The sequence below is a fragment of the Physeter macrocephalus genome, chromosome 1 (assembly GCF_002837175.3).
Source record: "Physeter macrocephalus isolate SW-GA chromosome 1, ASM283717v5, whole genome shotgun sequence".
NCBI lineage: Eukaryota > Metazoa > Chordata > Mammalia > Artiodactyla > Physeteridae > Physeter > Physeter macrocephalus.
Genome location: NC_041214.2, coordinates 108104112 through 108123669, shown reverse-complemented (window position 1 = coordinate 108123669; position 19558 = coordinate 108104112). Strand labels below are relative to the sequence as shown.

The 19558-nt window shown below is 38.8% G+C and overlaps 1 protein-coding gene across 3 annotated transcripts in view; it reads left to right on the top strand.

Annotated features, from left to right (window-relative positions):
• The first annotated feature begins 643 nt into the window (after positions 1-643).
• ALCAM (activated leukocyte cell adhesion molecule) overlaps positions 644-19558 on the top strand; it is a 204102-nt gene continuing 185187 nt past the window's right edge. For 2 of the 3 annotated variants that reach the window (XM_007105100.4, XM_055085751.1), the window contains exon 1: positions 644-1388. In XM_007105100.4, the coding sequence (XP_007105162.1) occupies positions 1316-1388 (73 nt within the window). In that variant the 5' untranslated portion in view covers positions 644-1315. The remainder of the gene's footprint in view (positions 1389-19558) is intronic. The other variant, XM_028493772.2, reaches the window with a different exon arrangement.

Sequence of the window (19558 nt, the reverse complement as noted above, 5' to 3'; positions counted from 1 at the left end):
CCCGGGAAAGAGTGAATATTTTCTATTTGCTAGTGGGCAGTCGACTCAAGTAATCTGCCTGCAAAACAAGGTGCGTGCGAGAAGGGCACGTGGCAGGAGTAGGGGGTAGGAATCAACCAGGTGAGTTACCCCCTCCCGCCACGCCCGCCACCCCCCCGCCAACCAGTAGCTGTTCCTGTTAACTCCCAGGAGGCAAGTTCCCACCTTTGCCACCTCCTCCAGCCCCTTCCTTCCTCCTTCGCTCTCGCCTTTGGACCCAAAGTGCGAGTCCCCGGCGAGGTCCCGACCCCCACCTCCCTGCCCCACTACTCTCTTTATAGGAGAAGGAGGCTGCGATATCACGGCCGAAAAGTCCCTGAGGAGTGAGCCAGTGGATAGGCGTCTGGGGGCAAGAAAAGGGCAATTTGAACCGTAGCGAAGCTGCGTGGGCAGCGTGAAGTGAGAATCCGTAGGACGAGTGCAAAGATAACGCCACAGGGAAGTGGCAGTCCTGGGGGTGGGGGCACCCAGGAGCGCGCAGCTCTTGGGCGGGCTCCCTATTGGCGGGCATGACCCCGGGGCGGAGCCACTAGAAAGCCCCGCCCACTTGGTCTCCGGGACTCGGCGAGCGTGACAACCCAGTGGAGTTCCTGAGGCGTACTTCGTCTCGGACTCGGTCCTGCAGCGCCTCTAGGCTGCAGATCCAGCTCCTACCACCTGTGCTTGGCTCCACGTCCCGCAAAGCTGGGAGGAGAGAGGAGAGAGGGAGGAGGCGAAGGGAGGAGGAACGCGGCAGCTTACACACGCCTTCCAGTCCTTCCACTCAGAGCAGCCCAGAGACCGCTGCTGGCGCCGCTGCTATCGCTGCCACCGCCGCTACCACCTGAGGAGACCGCCTGGACCTGTCGCCCCACTGTTGCCCCTCCCGGCAATTCTTTCCTAGCACCAGGCTTTTTATGCGCACTGCCACTACCATTATTATTATTATTCCAAGAGAAGGAAAATAACAGACCAGCTAAAAAGAACCACGTATACCTTTCCGAATTACTCAAGTGTCTCCCGGGAAGAGGGGGTCGCCGGTCCCGGGAGGAGCAGCCGAAGGGGCCAAGGGCGGGTGTTTACGGGGAGACAGGAGGAGTTGGGGCACTGCGTGGTGGAAAGTTGCGGGCGGCGGAGACCCGAAGGTGCAGCGCCACAGCCCAGGGGGCGGTGTGTCTGGGACAAGCCGCTGCCCGCTGCGTCCGGACCCGCGAGCGCGCGGGCAGCGCGGGGCCGGGGAGGACGCCCCCTCCTGCGGCGCGGACTCTGTCGGTGGTCCCCGAGGAGGAGGAGGAATATGGCATCGAAGGCGGCCTCCTCCTGCCGTCTGGTCTTCTGCCTCTTGATCTCCGCTGCTGTCCTTCGGCCAGGTAAGAGCAGGGGCCTCAGAGCAGCCCCAGGACGACCTGGGCCGGGGGGCAGTTTCCTAGGTCCCCGGCCCGGGCGTCGCACCCCCGGGGAGGCGCGCCGGGGTGCGTGGGGGAGGTAAGGAGACGGCGGTGAGGGCACAGAGCTGGCCCTGGGTACCCTCACCTGTGCCGCATATTTGGGCTCGACCGGTTGGCTCAAGTTGGGGCAGCGACTGGGGGGACTGGATAAATCTCCAGGAAGTTTGGGTGCGGCCGGGGTCGGGGCTCCGCGGGGCCCACGGGCAAGATTCATCTGGCTCCCCTTCCCCGCTGCGGCTCCAGACTGGGCGGCGAGCTCTCGCCCTCTGACAACCTCTCCAGTCTCCGGATATCAAAGTCCACGTCATTGCGCTCTGGGCAGTTTTCCTTTCGCTTAGCTCTTGGAGGCAATAGCTCGCACTTTTTCGTGATAAATCCCCTGGTAACTTCCCGTGGTGAGAGGCGAAGCGGGGATGGGAGGGGGAAGGGTAGATAGAGGAGGAAGGGAGGACTTCAGTCACTCCCTTTTAAAACCTCCTAAAGCTCCGACCGTGGTTTGGACGCCGTCTCCCCCATTGTCTGGGTGGGTGGTGAGAGTAGGGGTGATGGCGGGCAAAGAACGCAGCCTGGACTGGAATACACAGCCAGGTTTGTGAGCTCTTAGTGAGGGGCTTGTGGATTGTTCAGGACCTGTGACCTAACCTCAGTTCTCAGTTCTGTATTGAGCCTCATAAGAAAAAAAAAATAGGCAAAAGCCCCAACAATTAATATATCTCGCCTGGGAATCTCTTTCCTTGCCCTTAGGGACGTCCCCTGGCATTGTCATCCTGAGACCCGCCGGGTGGCTGAAGTGAGTTGACTCTAACAGGAAATTCTGCGTGCTCGCCGTCGCTTGACAGAGCAGCAGGTTAATTTTTCGCTAGACATGAATATTTGGGGGGAAATTTTTTTCTCCCTTTCAAGTTTTGATCTCTAGCCCCTCGTAGACAATTGCAAATAAAACTCCTACTTCTTGTTATTTCGGCTTCTGTTTGTACTCTTGCCCCTTTCTTTTGTTTTTATCAAAGAAAAACTTTCGCGTCTTTAATTTCTGCACATCCCTTCAGTTGTTGGCATGCTGAGGTCAAAGACGAGGTTTGAAAGCCTCTGGAGCTCTCCCAGAAAAGGGGGGAGAGTGGGGCTCGTGGTTAGAGCCTGCAGATCCCTAGTGTTTGTGAACTGCCTCCGCGGTGTGTGTTAGTGGTGGTGCGTGCCCCCCACGCGCGAGGTGCGTGCCCCCTCCCGTTCTGATCTCATTTTTAAAGTTCCATTTCGAGTCGAGGTAATGAGCTCACCTGCTGTTTTGAGGCGAGAGCAAGAGGCGTCTGTGACAGATCGCCGGCTCTGGGGCTGGGCCTGTGAATCGAGAGTCGAACAGGATTTCAAAGCAGGTGGAGGGGGGGTGAGGACCCCCCGGGAGGTGGGAAGGAGAGACCCCCTTGGCTTTGGCACTGTACGGATTTCACTTTTTCCTGATCCCAGTGTCTGGTGTGGGAAGGAGGGGCACTCACTCTGGAGCCGAGGGGAGAGAGGAGGGAGGATGAGGGTTCTGTAGTTTGTTCAGTGCGAAGAGCCACACGCCCACAGTCCCACAATTGGTTTTCGGTTTAACCCCCTCGCCACTTGGAGAGCGTAGTCTCACCTACACCACCACTCTCAGACCACAGGCGCACGCCCAGTTTCCTTTTCCGTGCTGGAATTTATTTTCAGTTGGACCACCTCAGAGGACATGTTTTTCCGCACATGTAACTGCTAAAAAGGGAGAGGTTCCTCTTTCAGATCTTCGCGGCGATTCTTTTGACGCAGCAAGCTCGCGCGTTTCTAGCCGGCACCCAGCTGCGCGCTTTCAGCCAGCGGGGCGGGCTCTCTCACCGCCGCCTACCCGCTGCTGATCTTCGCGTCAGGAGACTCAGACCCTCAGATCAGCGCTTTCCTTGAAATTACCCGGCTGGCAAATGCGCCAGATTTTCGGTGCGGCGTCAGTGTATTTTAAAAGAAAGAATTATGGCGCTAAAAGCGCCACGTCCAGACTCAGGATGCAAGTCCTGGACGGCAAGTGCCCCTCCTCCAGAGCCTTCTGCACCGCTGAGCCCGGGGCGGGGGGTGGGGGGATGCAGCACCAGTAGCTGGTTTAGGCAAAGGGACTAAATGAAGGGCTGGCCCGCCTGCAGCTCTTCATTTCCGGAGCGGTTTTGATAGTGTGTCCAGACCTAGAGAACAAAAACTAGAGTTTGTGAAACTGCCTCTGCAGGTCTGTCGGTCTGTAGTCGCTACGTAGCCATGGATATATTTTAGGCATGGCATGTTACCTGTTTTTGAAGGCAGGAGGAGAATTATCTATGAATCATGGAAACTGAATTCGGAGATGAAGGCAACGAAGTATGAGCTCAGCATCCGAGGGAGCAAGAATTTTATTATTCTCGTAGAAAGAGCGTCAGCCTGTGGTAACACTTTGTATTGCTTTTAAAAAAAGGCTTTCCTTGATTATTTACAACAAGGAGATGGGGCCCTGAACTGTTTCTTCTCTTGGGTCATCTGTGTGCACCCCCTCTGGAATGTTTCTTAATTGCTCACTGATAAAAAGTTCATTCCAAGATGTAAGCACACTTAAAGCTTTTTTTTCAGTGGATTATCATGTTTGGAATGTATCCCTTTATCTCAATAGGCCTTGGGAAGAGCATCAATTCAAATAATGTCCTTTCAGACTAACTGATGTGGGACTATTAAAATTTATAATTTCAAAACTGCAAACTGCTTAGTAGGCAGTAATACTGCTTTTTCTTTGATGATTTATTTAATCCAATAGCAATTTATGATTTAATGGGGCACTCTTTTCAGTAGACTGCTTTCCTAGGTTTGTTTTGGGACCATTTACCCTCAGGCACTTGAGCAAGTCATTTCACCATTTTGGGTTTCAGTATTCTCATGTGTAAGGAAAAGGGTGGACTAAGGCTCTGCTCTCTGAGAGCTCTGCCAGCTCAACCGTTTGTTTCTAATGACCTAGGGTAAAAAACCCATTTAGGCAAGGCAGAGTCATTTTCCAACTGTATTTTTCTAATGCTTTTAGACAGCCTGGACAGACACGATTCATATAAGTTGTATTACTAGAAAAATGTCAGTGGCTCCCAATTGCTAGTTTTCTGTCTTTTTTCCTACTTTTATAAACTCATATCTTGTGATTACTCCTCCAAGCCTGAATAAGCCTATTAAAAAAATGTATACTGGAGAGAATTAAGTCTCCCATTCTCCTGGGAAAAGAGACTCCAACAGTCAGAAAGGGCTTTAGGTCATAAAAAAAGAAACCCATTTATGCAACCCATCCCTTCTGGAAGACTGGCTCTATTTAAACTTCATATATAGTTCCTAGAATAATATGTAAGTGATGGTTAATGCTAACATGTTTATGTGACAAAGCCTTATATGTACACCCTAAAAAGGCTCCTAAACAAAGAAGTTGCTTTGCTCCATGGTTGTAAGTACAATACAGAAGGAAATAGAAAATAATAATGCTTTCTCATTGTTTTCAAATCTATAGAAATCCAAAATATTTTCATGACTAGATTCCAAACGTTTTCTGACTTTTTAGAAAATTCACACTAGCATATCTTTTAAAATAGAAATTTAGAAGAAAATGCTTGTCTACTGTGGACTTATAAAGAAGAAAATCAATAAAAACCTACTTTAAGACTCCTAAGTGTCAACAAAAAATTCTTTATAATGGAGTCAGTACTCATGTGTTCAGTTTTTAGCTGTGCTGCATAAGAATGTTGTAAACTTGGGGGAAGTTATTTTTCTACTCCTTTTTATTTCCCATCTGTAAAATTATCTCCCTATGTAGTACATTGTTCTGATTTTGGTGAGATTAGTAACTCCCTTGCTCAGCATTTTGAATTTTTCAAGTAAAACATGCTACATTAAGACTTTTATTATATTCTTAATAGAATAACACTCTTTAATTTATTCCACTTAATTATCACTTTGACCATTTTATTAAAAGCAGGCAAAAATGTTTCTTTTCTTTTTTTCTCCCTCAAGTTTTCATGACACTAAATATAGGCCTTTGTAAAACTGAGCACTAAGTTGTCAGCATTACTTAGTGTAAGATGGCAGCTTTTTGTCATATAGTATTTTAAATACTTTATAATCACCTTGTTTTATATTCCCAGACACACCTCTTTTTGTTCTGGCCATCTATTTCACATAAAACATCATCAAAGAGTTCTAGCTCTCTGACACATGCAACATGTTATCCCAAATATGCAGGAGAGCAACATAGGTACAGCTATGATAAAAGAGTATCTCTGTGCCTGTGTGTATACATGGAAACTTAAATTTAGTTCTTCTCAAAGTGTTAATTTTATTCTTCACTGTTAGGTTTTCAAAAGGCCCATTTTATTTCTCACACATGAGTGTATGTGGCATGTTAAGACTTGAGCTAACTCACTGGAATACTAAAGAAAATTTTCTTGGAAGTGCTGCGTGATGAATTAGTATTTATTTGATTATTACTTTTGGATATCAGCTCCTTTTTATTTTCAATAAAATATCCAGAAAAATGTCCATTTATATTTCTCATTACTTTTTTTTATTAGGGCAGAAGTTTCCTTTTCCTGTGGAGAACAAAGCCAACACTAAAATATATCTTCTATATTTAAGAAGAGGATATTATAGGCTCTTTGATAAGGTTAAATCCTACAATTATTACAAGTATCCCTATAGTGTACAAAATGTTATCATATATTTGGAGTTACTGATATTTTCATCCAGCTAATTTCTCTGTTAACAAAATTTATGTTCTTTCCCCCCAACCTTATTAGACAGAATACCATATATATTTCAGCTAGGACTAGTTCCAATTGTGCTATGGTATTCAGTAATTGTTTTATGGTAACCTATTATCATAGCCCATTATTGTAGTGTATGTTCCAAGAATGAAATTAGCTTTTACTGCTTCCTCTCTTATTTATCCAGTCAGTTCTCAATTATCCATTCCATTCAAGGGGCAATCAGAATTGTGCAAAATCCAAAATAGTTTCTAATCAAAGGATTACATAATTCAACTTTGAGTTGAGGTACTTCAATGAACATGACTGTGTCTGATCTTCTAAGAATTCATAGCATTGCAATAAAATGAAACAAAATTGTGGGAGAATAGACTAATCAGAAATTAGACAGCTGTCCAGTTTCCCTGGCTTGCTTCCTTGCCTTTTTTCTCCTAAAGCTCTGTTCTCTATCACTCCATGATCCACACATCCTGGTATATCCAAGACACTCCTGGTTTATGCCTGGTTTATTCGATTATTAATGGTACCCTTTTTACTCTCACAAGTGCAGTTTGGATGGCAAATTAGATGATCACAATAATTATTAATGACTTGACTGTCTATGTGTCTGTCGTAGAATACTTAACTATAAGACATTCCTCATCCTGACAAACTGAATATTTCTAACCTTTTTTATTTAAGTATCAGCTATAGTGAAGTATCAATAAGGGGTTATATGCCTCTTTAATGTCAAGTATAAGAGAGATATAAGGTTATGGCTGGAACCCCAGAATATTGTAGTAGGTGTGGAACATTAAGGATTCCATGGATTGGAGTGGAAACCGAATCGACCTGAGATGCCAAGAGAATAATGATGTTTGAAATTCACCTGGGAGCTATACTTAGCCATGCAGTTATCTAGGGAAGGCCTGTTTCAATTTGATCCTGAAATCCTTTCTTAGCCAACTGCACAATTCCCATTCTGTCCTTCTGTGAGGTTTCTCAGTAGCTCCACTATCAATTTAGATCTAAAAATAAATTACCAAGGATGTCTATAAAATTGAAGGAGGGTCTCAAGTCTTTTTGTACATGTGAACTACAGTTGTATCAGTTAGATATGGTGACCTGACTTGGGACAGCCAAAAATATAGGCAGAACAGTTTGTGCCAAGACTGACTATTCCTAATTGATCACCCACATGTTATTTGGTTCAAATATCTCTGAGTGTCCCAGATATTCAGAAAACTCCAAAAGCAGATGGAGGTAGGAAAGGTGAGAGGGTATTATCTAAGCACATGGGTAAAGGATGCCATAGATTTGTCCTTAATAAGACGGATTGAAGGGAGCGGGCATTGGACACTGTGGCTAAAACTCTTGTCAGCATATTCCCGAGTACTTTTCCTAATAGTTGGGAGGTTTCTGGCTATAAAATTTACCTAGCTCCAAATCAAGCAAAAAACAGAAAAATAAGTCTTGCTACTCTTATTAAAATTTTGAACCACAGTGTATCAGTTAACTATGCCACATAATAAAGTACTCCAAAATATAGCGGTTTAAGACAGCAACCATTTTATGTAGTTCATTATTTTGCAGTTTGGCAGTTTAAGCTGGACAGTTGGGTGCTTTTCTGATTTTAGCTCCATGCCATTCTACTGTAGTCTGCTGTGGGTCAACCTGTGAAGCTTTGCTTCTGGGATTTGGCTGGTTGTTGTTCAGGAAAAATTAATTCTTCTCCATGGTCTTTCATTTTCTAATAGACTTCCCTAGGCTAGTTCTCTTGATGGAAGTCTACCTCTCACGATAGTCGTGAAGAGTGTGGCAACAGCAGGGATCCTTACTGCAGATCCTCAGCCCCATATTCACAGTCTACACCCTCTTCTTTCAGATTATTGGGCAAGAAATATTATAGAGGCTCATATATTATAGAGCAGTGTCCAATAAGAGTACCGTTTCCTACTGCTCAAACTTTATCTTCCCCAGGAATAAAATTATGGAAAGTGTATATGTGTGTGTGTGTGTGTGTGTGTGTGTGGAGGGAGAGAGAGACAGAGAGAGAGAGAAATTGAAGGGTTTAAGGCATGCAATTCATGATCAGAAGCTAAAATGTGGTAGAAAAGGGGTTCTTGGAAAAATGAAAATGTGCCTTAGATGTCTATCTTGTTCAGTTCTCTTATTTGGAGGGAGAGAGAGACAGAGAGAGAGAGAAATTGAAGGGTTTAAGGCATGCAATTCATGATCAGAAGCTAAAATGTGGTAGAAAAGGGGTTCTTGGAAAAATGAAAATGTGCCTTAGATGTCTATCTTGTTCAGTTCTCTTATTTGACAGCTGAGATAGATGAAGATACAGGTAAAGAGATTACCTAAAATTCAGTAGAAGATTAACCACCATTTTTAGAGACAACAATGTTCTTAGTTTGATGTATGTTTAGACCCATAAGTTCAAGGTTTTGGAGCTATGAAGAACCTTAAAATTACTTAGCTACTTGCCTAAGGTCATATTGTTAACCAATCCAAAATTAAAACTCTTGTCAATTAACCATTCAACGTATAATAATAGCATTCAATAAATATTTATTGTGCTCAATATGTGCAAAGCATTGGTTTTGGTGCTGGGGATACTGCCATGAACTAGTTACTAAATAGCCAAGGTCCACTGTCACTCCAAGAAATTATGTTCTCTCTGGGAAACAGACATCAGTCAACTAATTATATAATTATTTGCTAGAACTTTTGCTAAGTACGGCAAGGGCACGTAAAGAGCATTTTACATCAGTGTGGGGAAAGGGCACATAAAGAGCATTTTACATCAGTGTGGCCAAATGTGGTCTGGAGTTTAGGAAAAAAATCAGAAAGATTCTTTCAGGAAGTGATATCTGAAGTACGAGATGAGAAATAATCAAACAAAAGATGTGGGCTGAGAGAATGGGATGAGTGAAGACACTAAGGAGGAGGAACATGGCTCTAACTCCTGGAGGTGACCAGGAACTCCTTGAAGTTGTTCAAATACTTTTTTTGTAATTTCCCTAATTTACTTACCAGTTATGGGGTTCAGAAGAGGATCTCTTTGATTTTATTCAAATGTTTATATACTAGCACATATTTGCATATAAACTTCCCACCCTTCCCTTTAAACATATCTAGTGAGAACGTACTGTACCTTTCCTTTTTCACTTTGCAGCACATGTTGGAGATTAAGAGAATATCTAATATAAGCACATATAGCTCTACCTCATTTTTTAACATGGTGTATTGGAGTTTATTGTACACACCATAATTAACCATTTCCCCAGCTCTTGGAAATGTAGATTGTTTCTAACCTATTTGTTACAAACAATACGGCAGTGGACATCTTAATACTTGTTCTTGTCCATATGAGCAATTATGTTGGCAGGAAAATGTCTTAGAAGTGAAATTGCTGAGTCAAAGAATATGTGTATTTTTTGTTTAGAAAGAAATTCTAAAATTACGGTTCAAAGAGTATATACTATATTGTATATTTGAAAGTTGCTGAGAAAGTAGATCTTAAAAGTTCTCATCACAAGAAATGATTGTAACTATGTGTGGTGATGAATGTTAACTAAACTTATTGTGATGATCATTTTTGCAATATATACATCTATCAAATCATTATACGGTATACCTAAAACAAATATATGTCAAATATATCTCTATTTAAAAAGAGTATCTTTAGTCCCAGCTAAAGTATATGGGGATGCACCTTCCCCATACTTCCTCCATAACTCTGTACTATTACGATAACTTCTTAAAAACCAGGATATGTTGGTTCTTATTTACTTAAAGTTTATGGAAAAAATGAGAATTATAGGAGTGATAGGCACACACACTCATATGTAAGGCAAAAGCTATAGACAGATTTGTGCCTAAATTTTTATAAATGAGATGGAGGGCTTCCTTGGTGGCTAAGTGGTTGCGCGTCCGCCTGCCGATGCAGGGAAACCGGGTTCGCGCCCCGGTCTGGGAGGATCCCACATGCCGCGGAGCGGCTGGGCCCGTGATCCATGGCCGCTGGGCCTGCGCGTCCGGAGCCTGTGCTCCGCAACGGGAGAGGCCACAGCAGAGGGAGGCCTGCGTACCACAAAAAAAAAAAAAAAAAAAAATGAGATGGAGGCGAATTGGAGCCAAATGCAGGAAAGAAGTGCATTTATTATGAATTATTATCATTGCTCTTTCCACATAAGATGGGTAACTTTTAGAACATAAACCATGTAATTGTAAGCCATATTTTCTTCCATTTTAGAAGATTCACACTCTGTGAGATGAGATTAACTGAAGCAGTGGATTAAGAGGCAACAAGATGTGAGCCTTAAGAGTAGTTGATAATGTTTTTAATTACACAAATGGTTTCCAAATATTCGTGTTTGTTCATTGTAGATGCAGTATACGTCTAACTAATGCCATTTTGTAAACCCAGTTTAATAGGTTTTACTAAACAGACTTCAGTTATTTTTAAGTAAATCATATTTTGAACATTTCTTCCAACAAGTTTGTTTGAACAGGCTTGTCAAAATTGTTTATGAGCTGATAAAAATACCATCTTCTGTAAATTTATTAAAAAATTCAGTGCTAATAAATGTTTCACCCTGTAATTTTTGGACCTATTGTGAAAAGGAGTAAAATGTATTTTTATAGTTACTTTTATTTTTAAAAAACATAAAATATGTACGTGAAGAGTTTTCAACAAACATATGCTGAAGATAAATTTTTGAAACAAGGCAACAAACACTCATAATGGACTTAATATTAGTATGTACATACTATAATTTTATGAAACTCAAGCAGTTTCTGCTTAGCATTTAGTTTTAAATGTCCAAACTTGTGGTATTTATACTTCATTCTGCAAGCATTTTCTCTATGTGGTGATAGGTATGACACTTCCCAAGAAAAGTGTTTATGTTGGTCATAAGGCATAGGTTTTATATTTTTGCAGAAATGAGCATGGCTCTAAATATGAATAATGCTTTTGATATCAGATCTAAGAGTAAAATGCAATACATATTTGGATTTACCCTGTTGGATTAATCCCCTACTCAACCCAACCCCAGTATGTGGTAATTTAGTTCTCAAATAGAAGTTTTCCTTTAGAAATGACTTATTAGCATATGATAAAATTGCTTTTCTTATCATACTAGAATGGCAAATAAGTATCTGTTTATTAAAACAAAACCTGCATCTGTTCAGCTTTTTTTCTCTTTGCTGATAAGAAGTATGTCTTCTTTCTAAAATAAATGATAAAACAGTAAAAAGAATAGAGTTTCCAGGTATAGTTTAGAGGTTATCATTTTTTAGAATTGACCCTAAATGTTCAGCTAGAAAGGATTTGAACTGCCTGCGTAGTGACTTTTTTGCGTACAGTGTGGCTATACCTCAGTGGTATTAAAAAATAATTGCTTAATTTTTATAGACTTTCAAGGTTTACAGATTTCACAGACTGTCAATACATAGCATATATTCCATTGCACAAGAGCTCAAGAGCTTGGGCTCTGGATCAGAGCATTAGTTTGATTACTGTCTCTTGTCCTTTTTTCTCTTTTGTAAAATGAGGATTACAGTACTATCAAGTTCATTTGATATGAATATTCAAAAAGATAATGAGTGTATGGTGCATGTCTCAGTGCCGGGCTTACAGTGGACTCTCAACCAATAATAATCATTATGAATCACATTTTTAAGTAATCACAATATTATAATAAATGCCAGTTTATTCATATCAGAAAAATATGTGAAATACCGCATTTTACTGGTTGGAAGATATATTTAGTTCCATTAAACTACATTTTTGAGTTTCCATAACAAAATTGGAATTCATATTCTTATTAGGATGTATCATAATCCCAGTATCTGTCAAATAACTTTTTAGTTTTACCAACTCAAGGAAAACAAAAGAAAAACGCAAATTGAAAATTGCAGCCTTAAAATGTAATTTCCTGCAAACAAAAACCATGAAAGAGAAAGAGCACATTCTAAAATTATAGACATATGTAATTTACAATATTATTCTGAGAAATTGATATTGCATAAATGCTTCTATAATTTGAAAGGTACTAGATCTTAGAAAGAAAAAATTTACAATTATTATAATAGAATTGTTTTGAAGATAAAATTATGATTTTAAATACAAGACATATTTTCTCAACCATAATTCAATAGAGGGAGCTCCACTACTTTTTTTTTGTGAGCACTGGAGGGTGCTTCTATTAATTATGATTTTCTGGTGACCTCTAATTTAATAGTGAAATTATTAAAAATCTGTAATTTTAATATTAATGTTTTTTTGAAATTGAGTAATATCTTCTTCTTGTTAATGGAATTCAAAAAATGCTTCTACAAATAATTGTTTTAAAACCCTAGTTCTTAGTTCCCTATACCCTTTGGATAATAAATCACTAGAAGAAATTAAAGTAGGTATACTCTTGAGAAGCATACTTTAATATAGCAAAGCATCAAAGGAGAACAAAGTTTATTTCCAATAAAATAATGAATATTTTGATAATACTTTTGTGGTATCTATTAAGTGAAAACAGTTATATATTAGAATAGGAGAAGAAAAATAGTATTTTTCTCACTCTGTCTAGATTTTTAATCAAGTGATTATAGATTTCTATGTAGAAATGGCCTATACTCATATCTTTCCCTCTTTTTTATTTTCCCCAATATCCCCTTGATTTAGATAACTCCAACTATATTTTCAATATAAGTTGATATCTATCACCTGTGTGACCCTGACAATTCATTTACCCTTTATGAAGTTCACTTTTGTCAAGGAAGTATTGTCTCATATGATTTCTAAGATCTTTGCAGCTTAAAAATTCTAAGATTCAAAATTATACATTGATTTAGAAAATTTTATATAGGTTTGAATTAATGGTAAGCAATAATATTTACTGGAGGTCCAATTAAGGAAAAAAAGGTTTTCAATGACGATCCCCATTTACTCTTTTTTCAAAATGGAAATTATTTTTTTGGGTTCTGCAGAAAATTGCATAATCTCACACATAGACCTCCTAATTTATTTCGAAAATGCCATCAGTTAAAGAAACGGCCCAGTTCTCTGGTACATGTAAGAATCTCCAAAACAGAGACAGATTTTAAACATTTCATATTAAAATTAGATATGTGCTCTTGTGGCGGTTGCTAGTAGGGCAGCCTGGGATTGAGGCCTGTAGTTCATGCATTACGGTTTTAAGCGTTCTTTCAAGTAAGTGCTGGTTTTATTTAGTTTTCTTTCGTGATAGATTAGAGTTTGAGAATGTGGCTTCTGGAGCCAGACTGTGTGGTTCTGAGACCTGTATCTCCACCCTCCACCCTCCCAGCCGGGTGACACTGGGCAGATTGCTTAACCCGTCTTCTGTCCTAATGTGTGCAGTAGGGACAAACTTATTCAATAGTATGACTGTCAAATAATACGCTCTCAATAAATTGTTAGTATTAATGAAATATTTAATTTCAGTTAATCTTTCCACCTTCCTGCAAATACAAATATAAACCCAGCTTACTCCGATGAGTATATAAAGAAGAGAGGTCTCAGGTTGTTCAAAATTATAAAATTGACAGCTATAGCTCCTCCCCACTCCACCTTTTTTTCCTACTCAAGAAGTGGAATATTAATGAGAGTGATGTCATATTATTTATTGGGCATAACCTTGAATCTATTCACTATATAAAATAAATAAAATCATTCACAAATGCCTAGACTTTATCCATTAATTATTAGCATCATATTCATGATGACACAATTCTTATGTGATAATGAAACATCATTGCATTGTGATCCTATGGTTGAAATCTAAACTTAGAGGTAAAATTAAGAGACACCTTGCAGATTGTAATTCACAATGTCTGAGAGCATATTGCTGTTTTAGGTCATTTCTGTAAGTTGGCCAGAGGTACCTTAGGAGTAAGAAAATGTGTGTGTGCTTATAACAGATTTATGTAGACTCTAGATTCTGAGTAAAATAGAGTAGTGATCATAAGCAGTTTTAAGGAAGTGAACAAAATAAACAGTCTAAAGTTTTCCCAAACTTCAGTCTAGCGCCCCTCCAATCTCTTCTCCCCGCTGCCATTAAAATGAGTAAGATATGAATAGTAAGATATGAATAGAATCTGCTCTGCTTAAAATACTTCAGTGGCTCCCTGTTACAGTAAGGATAAACTGCAAACTTCTTAGCATAGCATTTAAGGTCCTTCATGCATTTCTCAACACAGTCTTTCTTGGAAGTCCATGCTCCAGCCATACTTCTAAGTGTGCCATGGCCTTCTTGTTTCCTGTGTTGTTATTCATGTCACTGTCTTCTTCCAGAACTCTCTCTGCACCCTCCCCCATCACCCTCCCTTTGCCTGAAAAATAGCTAGCATCTCCATTCTTCAGAACACAGTTTAGATTCCATCTTCTCCAGAAATTCTTGTTGATCGCCCTAAAGTGTCCATTCAGTGTAGTTCCAGAGCTAATTTCACTTATTGCCTATTGCCTGTTTATTCATTTCTCTCTACTTTAGAAGATTTTTGTGTTCTAGAGGCAGGGGCTATGTCTTAATCTTTTTTCTGCTCAGTGTCTACTGATATACAGTATATCCCCAGTACATATATGATGATTGAATACATTAGTCAAAATTAGAAATATCGATTATTAATAAAGCCTACATATATTCACGTATGAATTAGAAATATCTGTATTGAGACAATTTTTCAATTGCTTTTAAAAATTTAATTAGAGAATGACTAATCTCCTGAATTATGGTTCTTTAAAAAAAAAAACAAACAGTATTTGCCGTATTCTACCCAAGCTACGCAGTGAAGTATAAAAAGAAATGAAATAAAGTTAGACTAATTTTTCTTCCAGGTGTCAATCCAGATTAACATAAAATAAAAACCTTAATAACTGTCTTCTTTGAGTTTTCGTAGACATTGAACATTAAATGTAAGATCATCCAGAGAAATACAAAAATTTATTTAAACTGATTTATTTAACTAAGTTTTTCTAGGATAATTCTAGGAACACATTCTCAGTAGGCAGTAAACGACTGGTAATATTTTTATTTCTCCTGTTTTTAATTCTTAGATTAAACCTTTGGATCAGGGCATTTTCCTGAATATGGCAAAAATAGTATAGAAAAGATTTCATGAGAAGTTGATCAATCACACAGGCAATATTGAATATATTTATACCACAGAAAATATGTGTGTATTGTGGACCATGCCTTGAATGCTGTTAACAGTAAAATATCAGAGATAATTCAGAGAAAATCTAGTGTTACTTTTGCAGAAGGATTTTTTTATTGACGAATTAAAAGAATTCAGACACAAACCTAAGAAAAAATTGAAAGATTTTGTTTTTACTGAAAAATAAACCTTGTGCTCTTGAAACTGACATCTTTTCTCTGGGCAAAATAATCTAAATCCTTATAATCTTTTTAATTAAAGTCTTTTTTTTTAATAAGCCTTCATTTATTATTATTTTTTTTTACTTTACTTTGGGTCCTTCCCAGTTGTTCTGAATTTTAACTTCCCTATGGTTTTATTCCCCATAGAAAACATTGTTAATAAATTTTTACTTCTATGGTCTGATAGTCAAGTCCTGAATTCCCACAGAGAAATTCTAATATTTTTCTAATATGTTATAAAAGTTACTTGTCCAGATAAACCAATATAAATGCAATATGTTGTCACTGATAGCTCCCATGTATTGTATACCTGCTGTGCTCCATGCACAGTCGTACTTTACAAAAGAATGACCAATATATTTGTATAATCAATTTTAAATGTAAAAACTGTACTTTTTATTTTATTTTTTGAATTACAAAATACTCTAACTTTCAGCCTTTACGATATAAGACTTTGAATGCAGTATAGCATATGTATCAAAAAGTAATCAGAGCAGAGCTATTATCAAATAAAGCCAAGTAAATGAGACTCTTTCTTTAAATATATAAAACTGGTTGGGCCATACCAATGACCTGTTAAGAGTCTGGATTAATCAAGTAGTCTACATGAAAATTATTATTTTTTATCTCTTCTACTTGAAAAAATGTTACCCATTTCTATGACAAATATTGCATGGATTCTTGGGTTCTAATATAGATTTCACATTAATGATATTGTGATCCAACAAAATAATCTTGCCACAGACATGTCAGACAATATAAAAATAATAGAGATTTCACTTTTCCATGGAAGCAGAATCTAAGGTTAATCCAATGAAATAATTTTCCTCATCAATGAGCCTTATTTTATTCTATGTGAATAGATTTAAAAAATTAAATTTTACTATAAAGGGTGTAATTACAGGAAACGTTGAGTGTTCTGTATATGCTGTAGAGGACATGTGATACTTAAGGGGGCAGCTTGTACTACTGAGGAAGGTACAGGAGGGAATGACTGGACCTCTCTACAGAAAGAAAAGAGAGACAAAACCTGAATGCTAGCATGATAGAGAAATTGCTGTTTAAAAAGAGATAACCACAGATTGCTTACATGGACCAGTAACATCATAGTAAAAAATAATTTTTCTTTTCGGCTCTGCATGTAGTTGATAATACACTCTAATAATTCCAAATTTGAATCTCTCTTCTCAATAACTAAAAATCACTTAATTTTTTATCTTGGAGAGGGGAGAACAATGGCTGGAAAGAAACTTCTTACAGAGAAATTTTGATGTAAATCTCTATTGAAATCCAGATACTTATTAACCAAATTTAGCAGTGCTTATCAAATTCTACAATAGCAGAATGTGAATTCATGGTTCTTTATCAAAGTTGAGTAATTCTGAACAGTCTAGGGCATATCATTTAATAGTGAAATTACATAAATATACAATACATCCGTCAGTTTCCAACTGAGCGTATTTGTGTATACTCAGATCTTTGGTGAGTGCTAAAGGCTTATCTGTACAGATTCAGTTCCCTGAACCAGTGAGAATCTAGTAAGACAGTGTTTTTGAAACTACTCCCCCCAAGAGATGGATGGAACATATACTATTAATATAGTATTGAATGATCTGCTCTAAACCTAGAGATCAGTGGGCCTGAGATAAGACTTGAGCATTGGGATTTTATTTCAAAGAGTAGGGCTGGGCTGGAATAAAGAGTTTACTTCCCAAGTGTGCAGAGGACGTTAAAATTAGAGAAATGAGTATAACAGAGAGATGAGTGGGTGACTAGTCAAGTTCTGGACAGGGAAGTCTGATGGGTGAACAAATCTGAAGGAAGAAGAAATGGATTTTAGAAAACCAGAGTTAGGAAGACAAAACTGAACCAGTGAAATGTGTTTGGTTAGAACAGGTGCCTCTACATCTGTTTGGAATCAACTACGCAATGGTTCATGCATGGGCCAACTGAATAGAAATATTCAAGGCCATAATAAACTGCAGATTTTGTTCTACTTACAGCTTCCCTCTCTTGGTTTATTCATAAAGAGAGAGCCCAAACAAATCCATTCTCATTGGCTAGGGACATTATTACCCATGCTTAGATTTTGCACGACTTTTTCCTACATCCTACCTTCCTGCCCCTTTTCCCTGTGATCTTTACCCCTAGATATCAGACCCTGCTTCCTGAGAGCCTACACTTGGCCTATCATCATATTAAAGTAAATATATATGTTTAGTTGCTTTCTTAGTGAGTTGTGGATTTTTTAAAATTAAAATTATGTGGAAGGTGTTTATTATTTCCTATCGAGTTAGGCATATTTATGAGAAGCATATCTGTTGGGAAACAAAGCCCAATTCAGGAACTACCAAATAACTGGTATCACTGTATGCCTTTTTCAAGCACAGTCTCCAATGTTTAGAATGCTATCCTTCTGAGCTTAATCCTTTAACATGAAAACAAATATCAAAGGTAGTATGAAGAAGTTATCTAATAAACATTATTTTCCCAGTAGTTTTAATCTCACTCTGGTTAATATCATATTAAGTGTTAATGATATTTCAAATTGATAAGTTTTGAGTTTTATCTTCTCTTTTCACCTCAGATCATTTTCTAGATAGAAATTTAGAGATTTCTCCATAAGAGAAATAGAATAGCTGAGGAGTAATTACATTTCCCACAGCAGTATTTAGTAGTCAGACAGGCTGAGCTTCCAAATGAGTTTGCTATAGGAATGGCAGGAGGAAATAAAAATAATAAACGATCCTCCCCCCCTCTGGCAAAAAACCCCAAGAAACGGTCAAACAAAGCCCAGAAATGCTTCAAACATAAGATCATCCTTTACTTTTTTGTTGGTTACTTACTTTGCCCTCTGGAAATATTGCACAACCTGTTAGCTTTTTCTCTTTAGATGTTTGCCGGATACGGAATGTACTACTAAGTTTTAAAAAAATGACATTGATTCTCACAGCAGAGCCAGTGTTGTACTTGTTAACCACATAAGTACACTGTTAAACACAGTTGCTTCACAAATAATAAAATAAAATGAAAAAGAGGAAAATAGGCCCCATGCAAACAGTTCATACACTCCACTAACTTTATTATTTAGTAATTAAACTAGAAAACATTTAATAGTGAGTGTTGGTTTATCATTGTTGAATCAATAACAGTAACCAGGATCATTGTGGCGTTAATAACAGTGACCAGGAGCTTTCCTACCCTGTGAGGCTTGACTGCCAATGATCAATGGCAGAGTGATGTAGAAGACTGGAGAGGGAATATGTGCCCCAAGTTTCGGTTCTGCCTTTGTCAGCAGCCCTGGGATTTTGGTTAGTCACTTCATACATTTGTTCTTTGTTTCTCTGCTTGTTCAATGATGATATTAGGCCAGAACTGGGTGGATTTCCTTCCATGTGATTATGTGTTGTGTGATTTAATTCCATTGCCAAATAAAAAGGATCTTTGCATTGTATCTTTTGGCATTATTTGTTCTTTTGTTCTCACCAGCATGCTCAATTAAGGGCTAGCCATGTAACATTTTGCAGATTGAGATTCCCAGTCACAGTGGACCATAAATAAAATAATAAGTCATAGAAATAAAGAATACAGTATAGACAAGCATTAACAGTGTGTGAAATTATGATAGACAAGGAGGGATACAACTTCTCCCCTGTTCAACACTGAACATACTTCATGAGAATACACTATTATATTTCATTTTGGTCTCAATGTTTTAAATAAAGATGTAGAGAAATTGGATTTGGTTCAGAGAAAAACAATAAACTTGATTAAACCTTATATAATACAGGTTCTGTGCGGAAGAGTTAACGTCTGGAGAAGGAAGGTGTAAACTGTGAATTAAGAGCTGTTGTGAAAACGCTGATCCATGATTCCCTGTCTTCACAGACAGCTGTCCCACACCAATAATCACAAAACAGGATTCCGCAGCTGAAAGAAAAAGCTAGTTCCT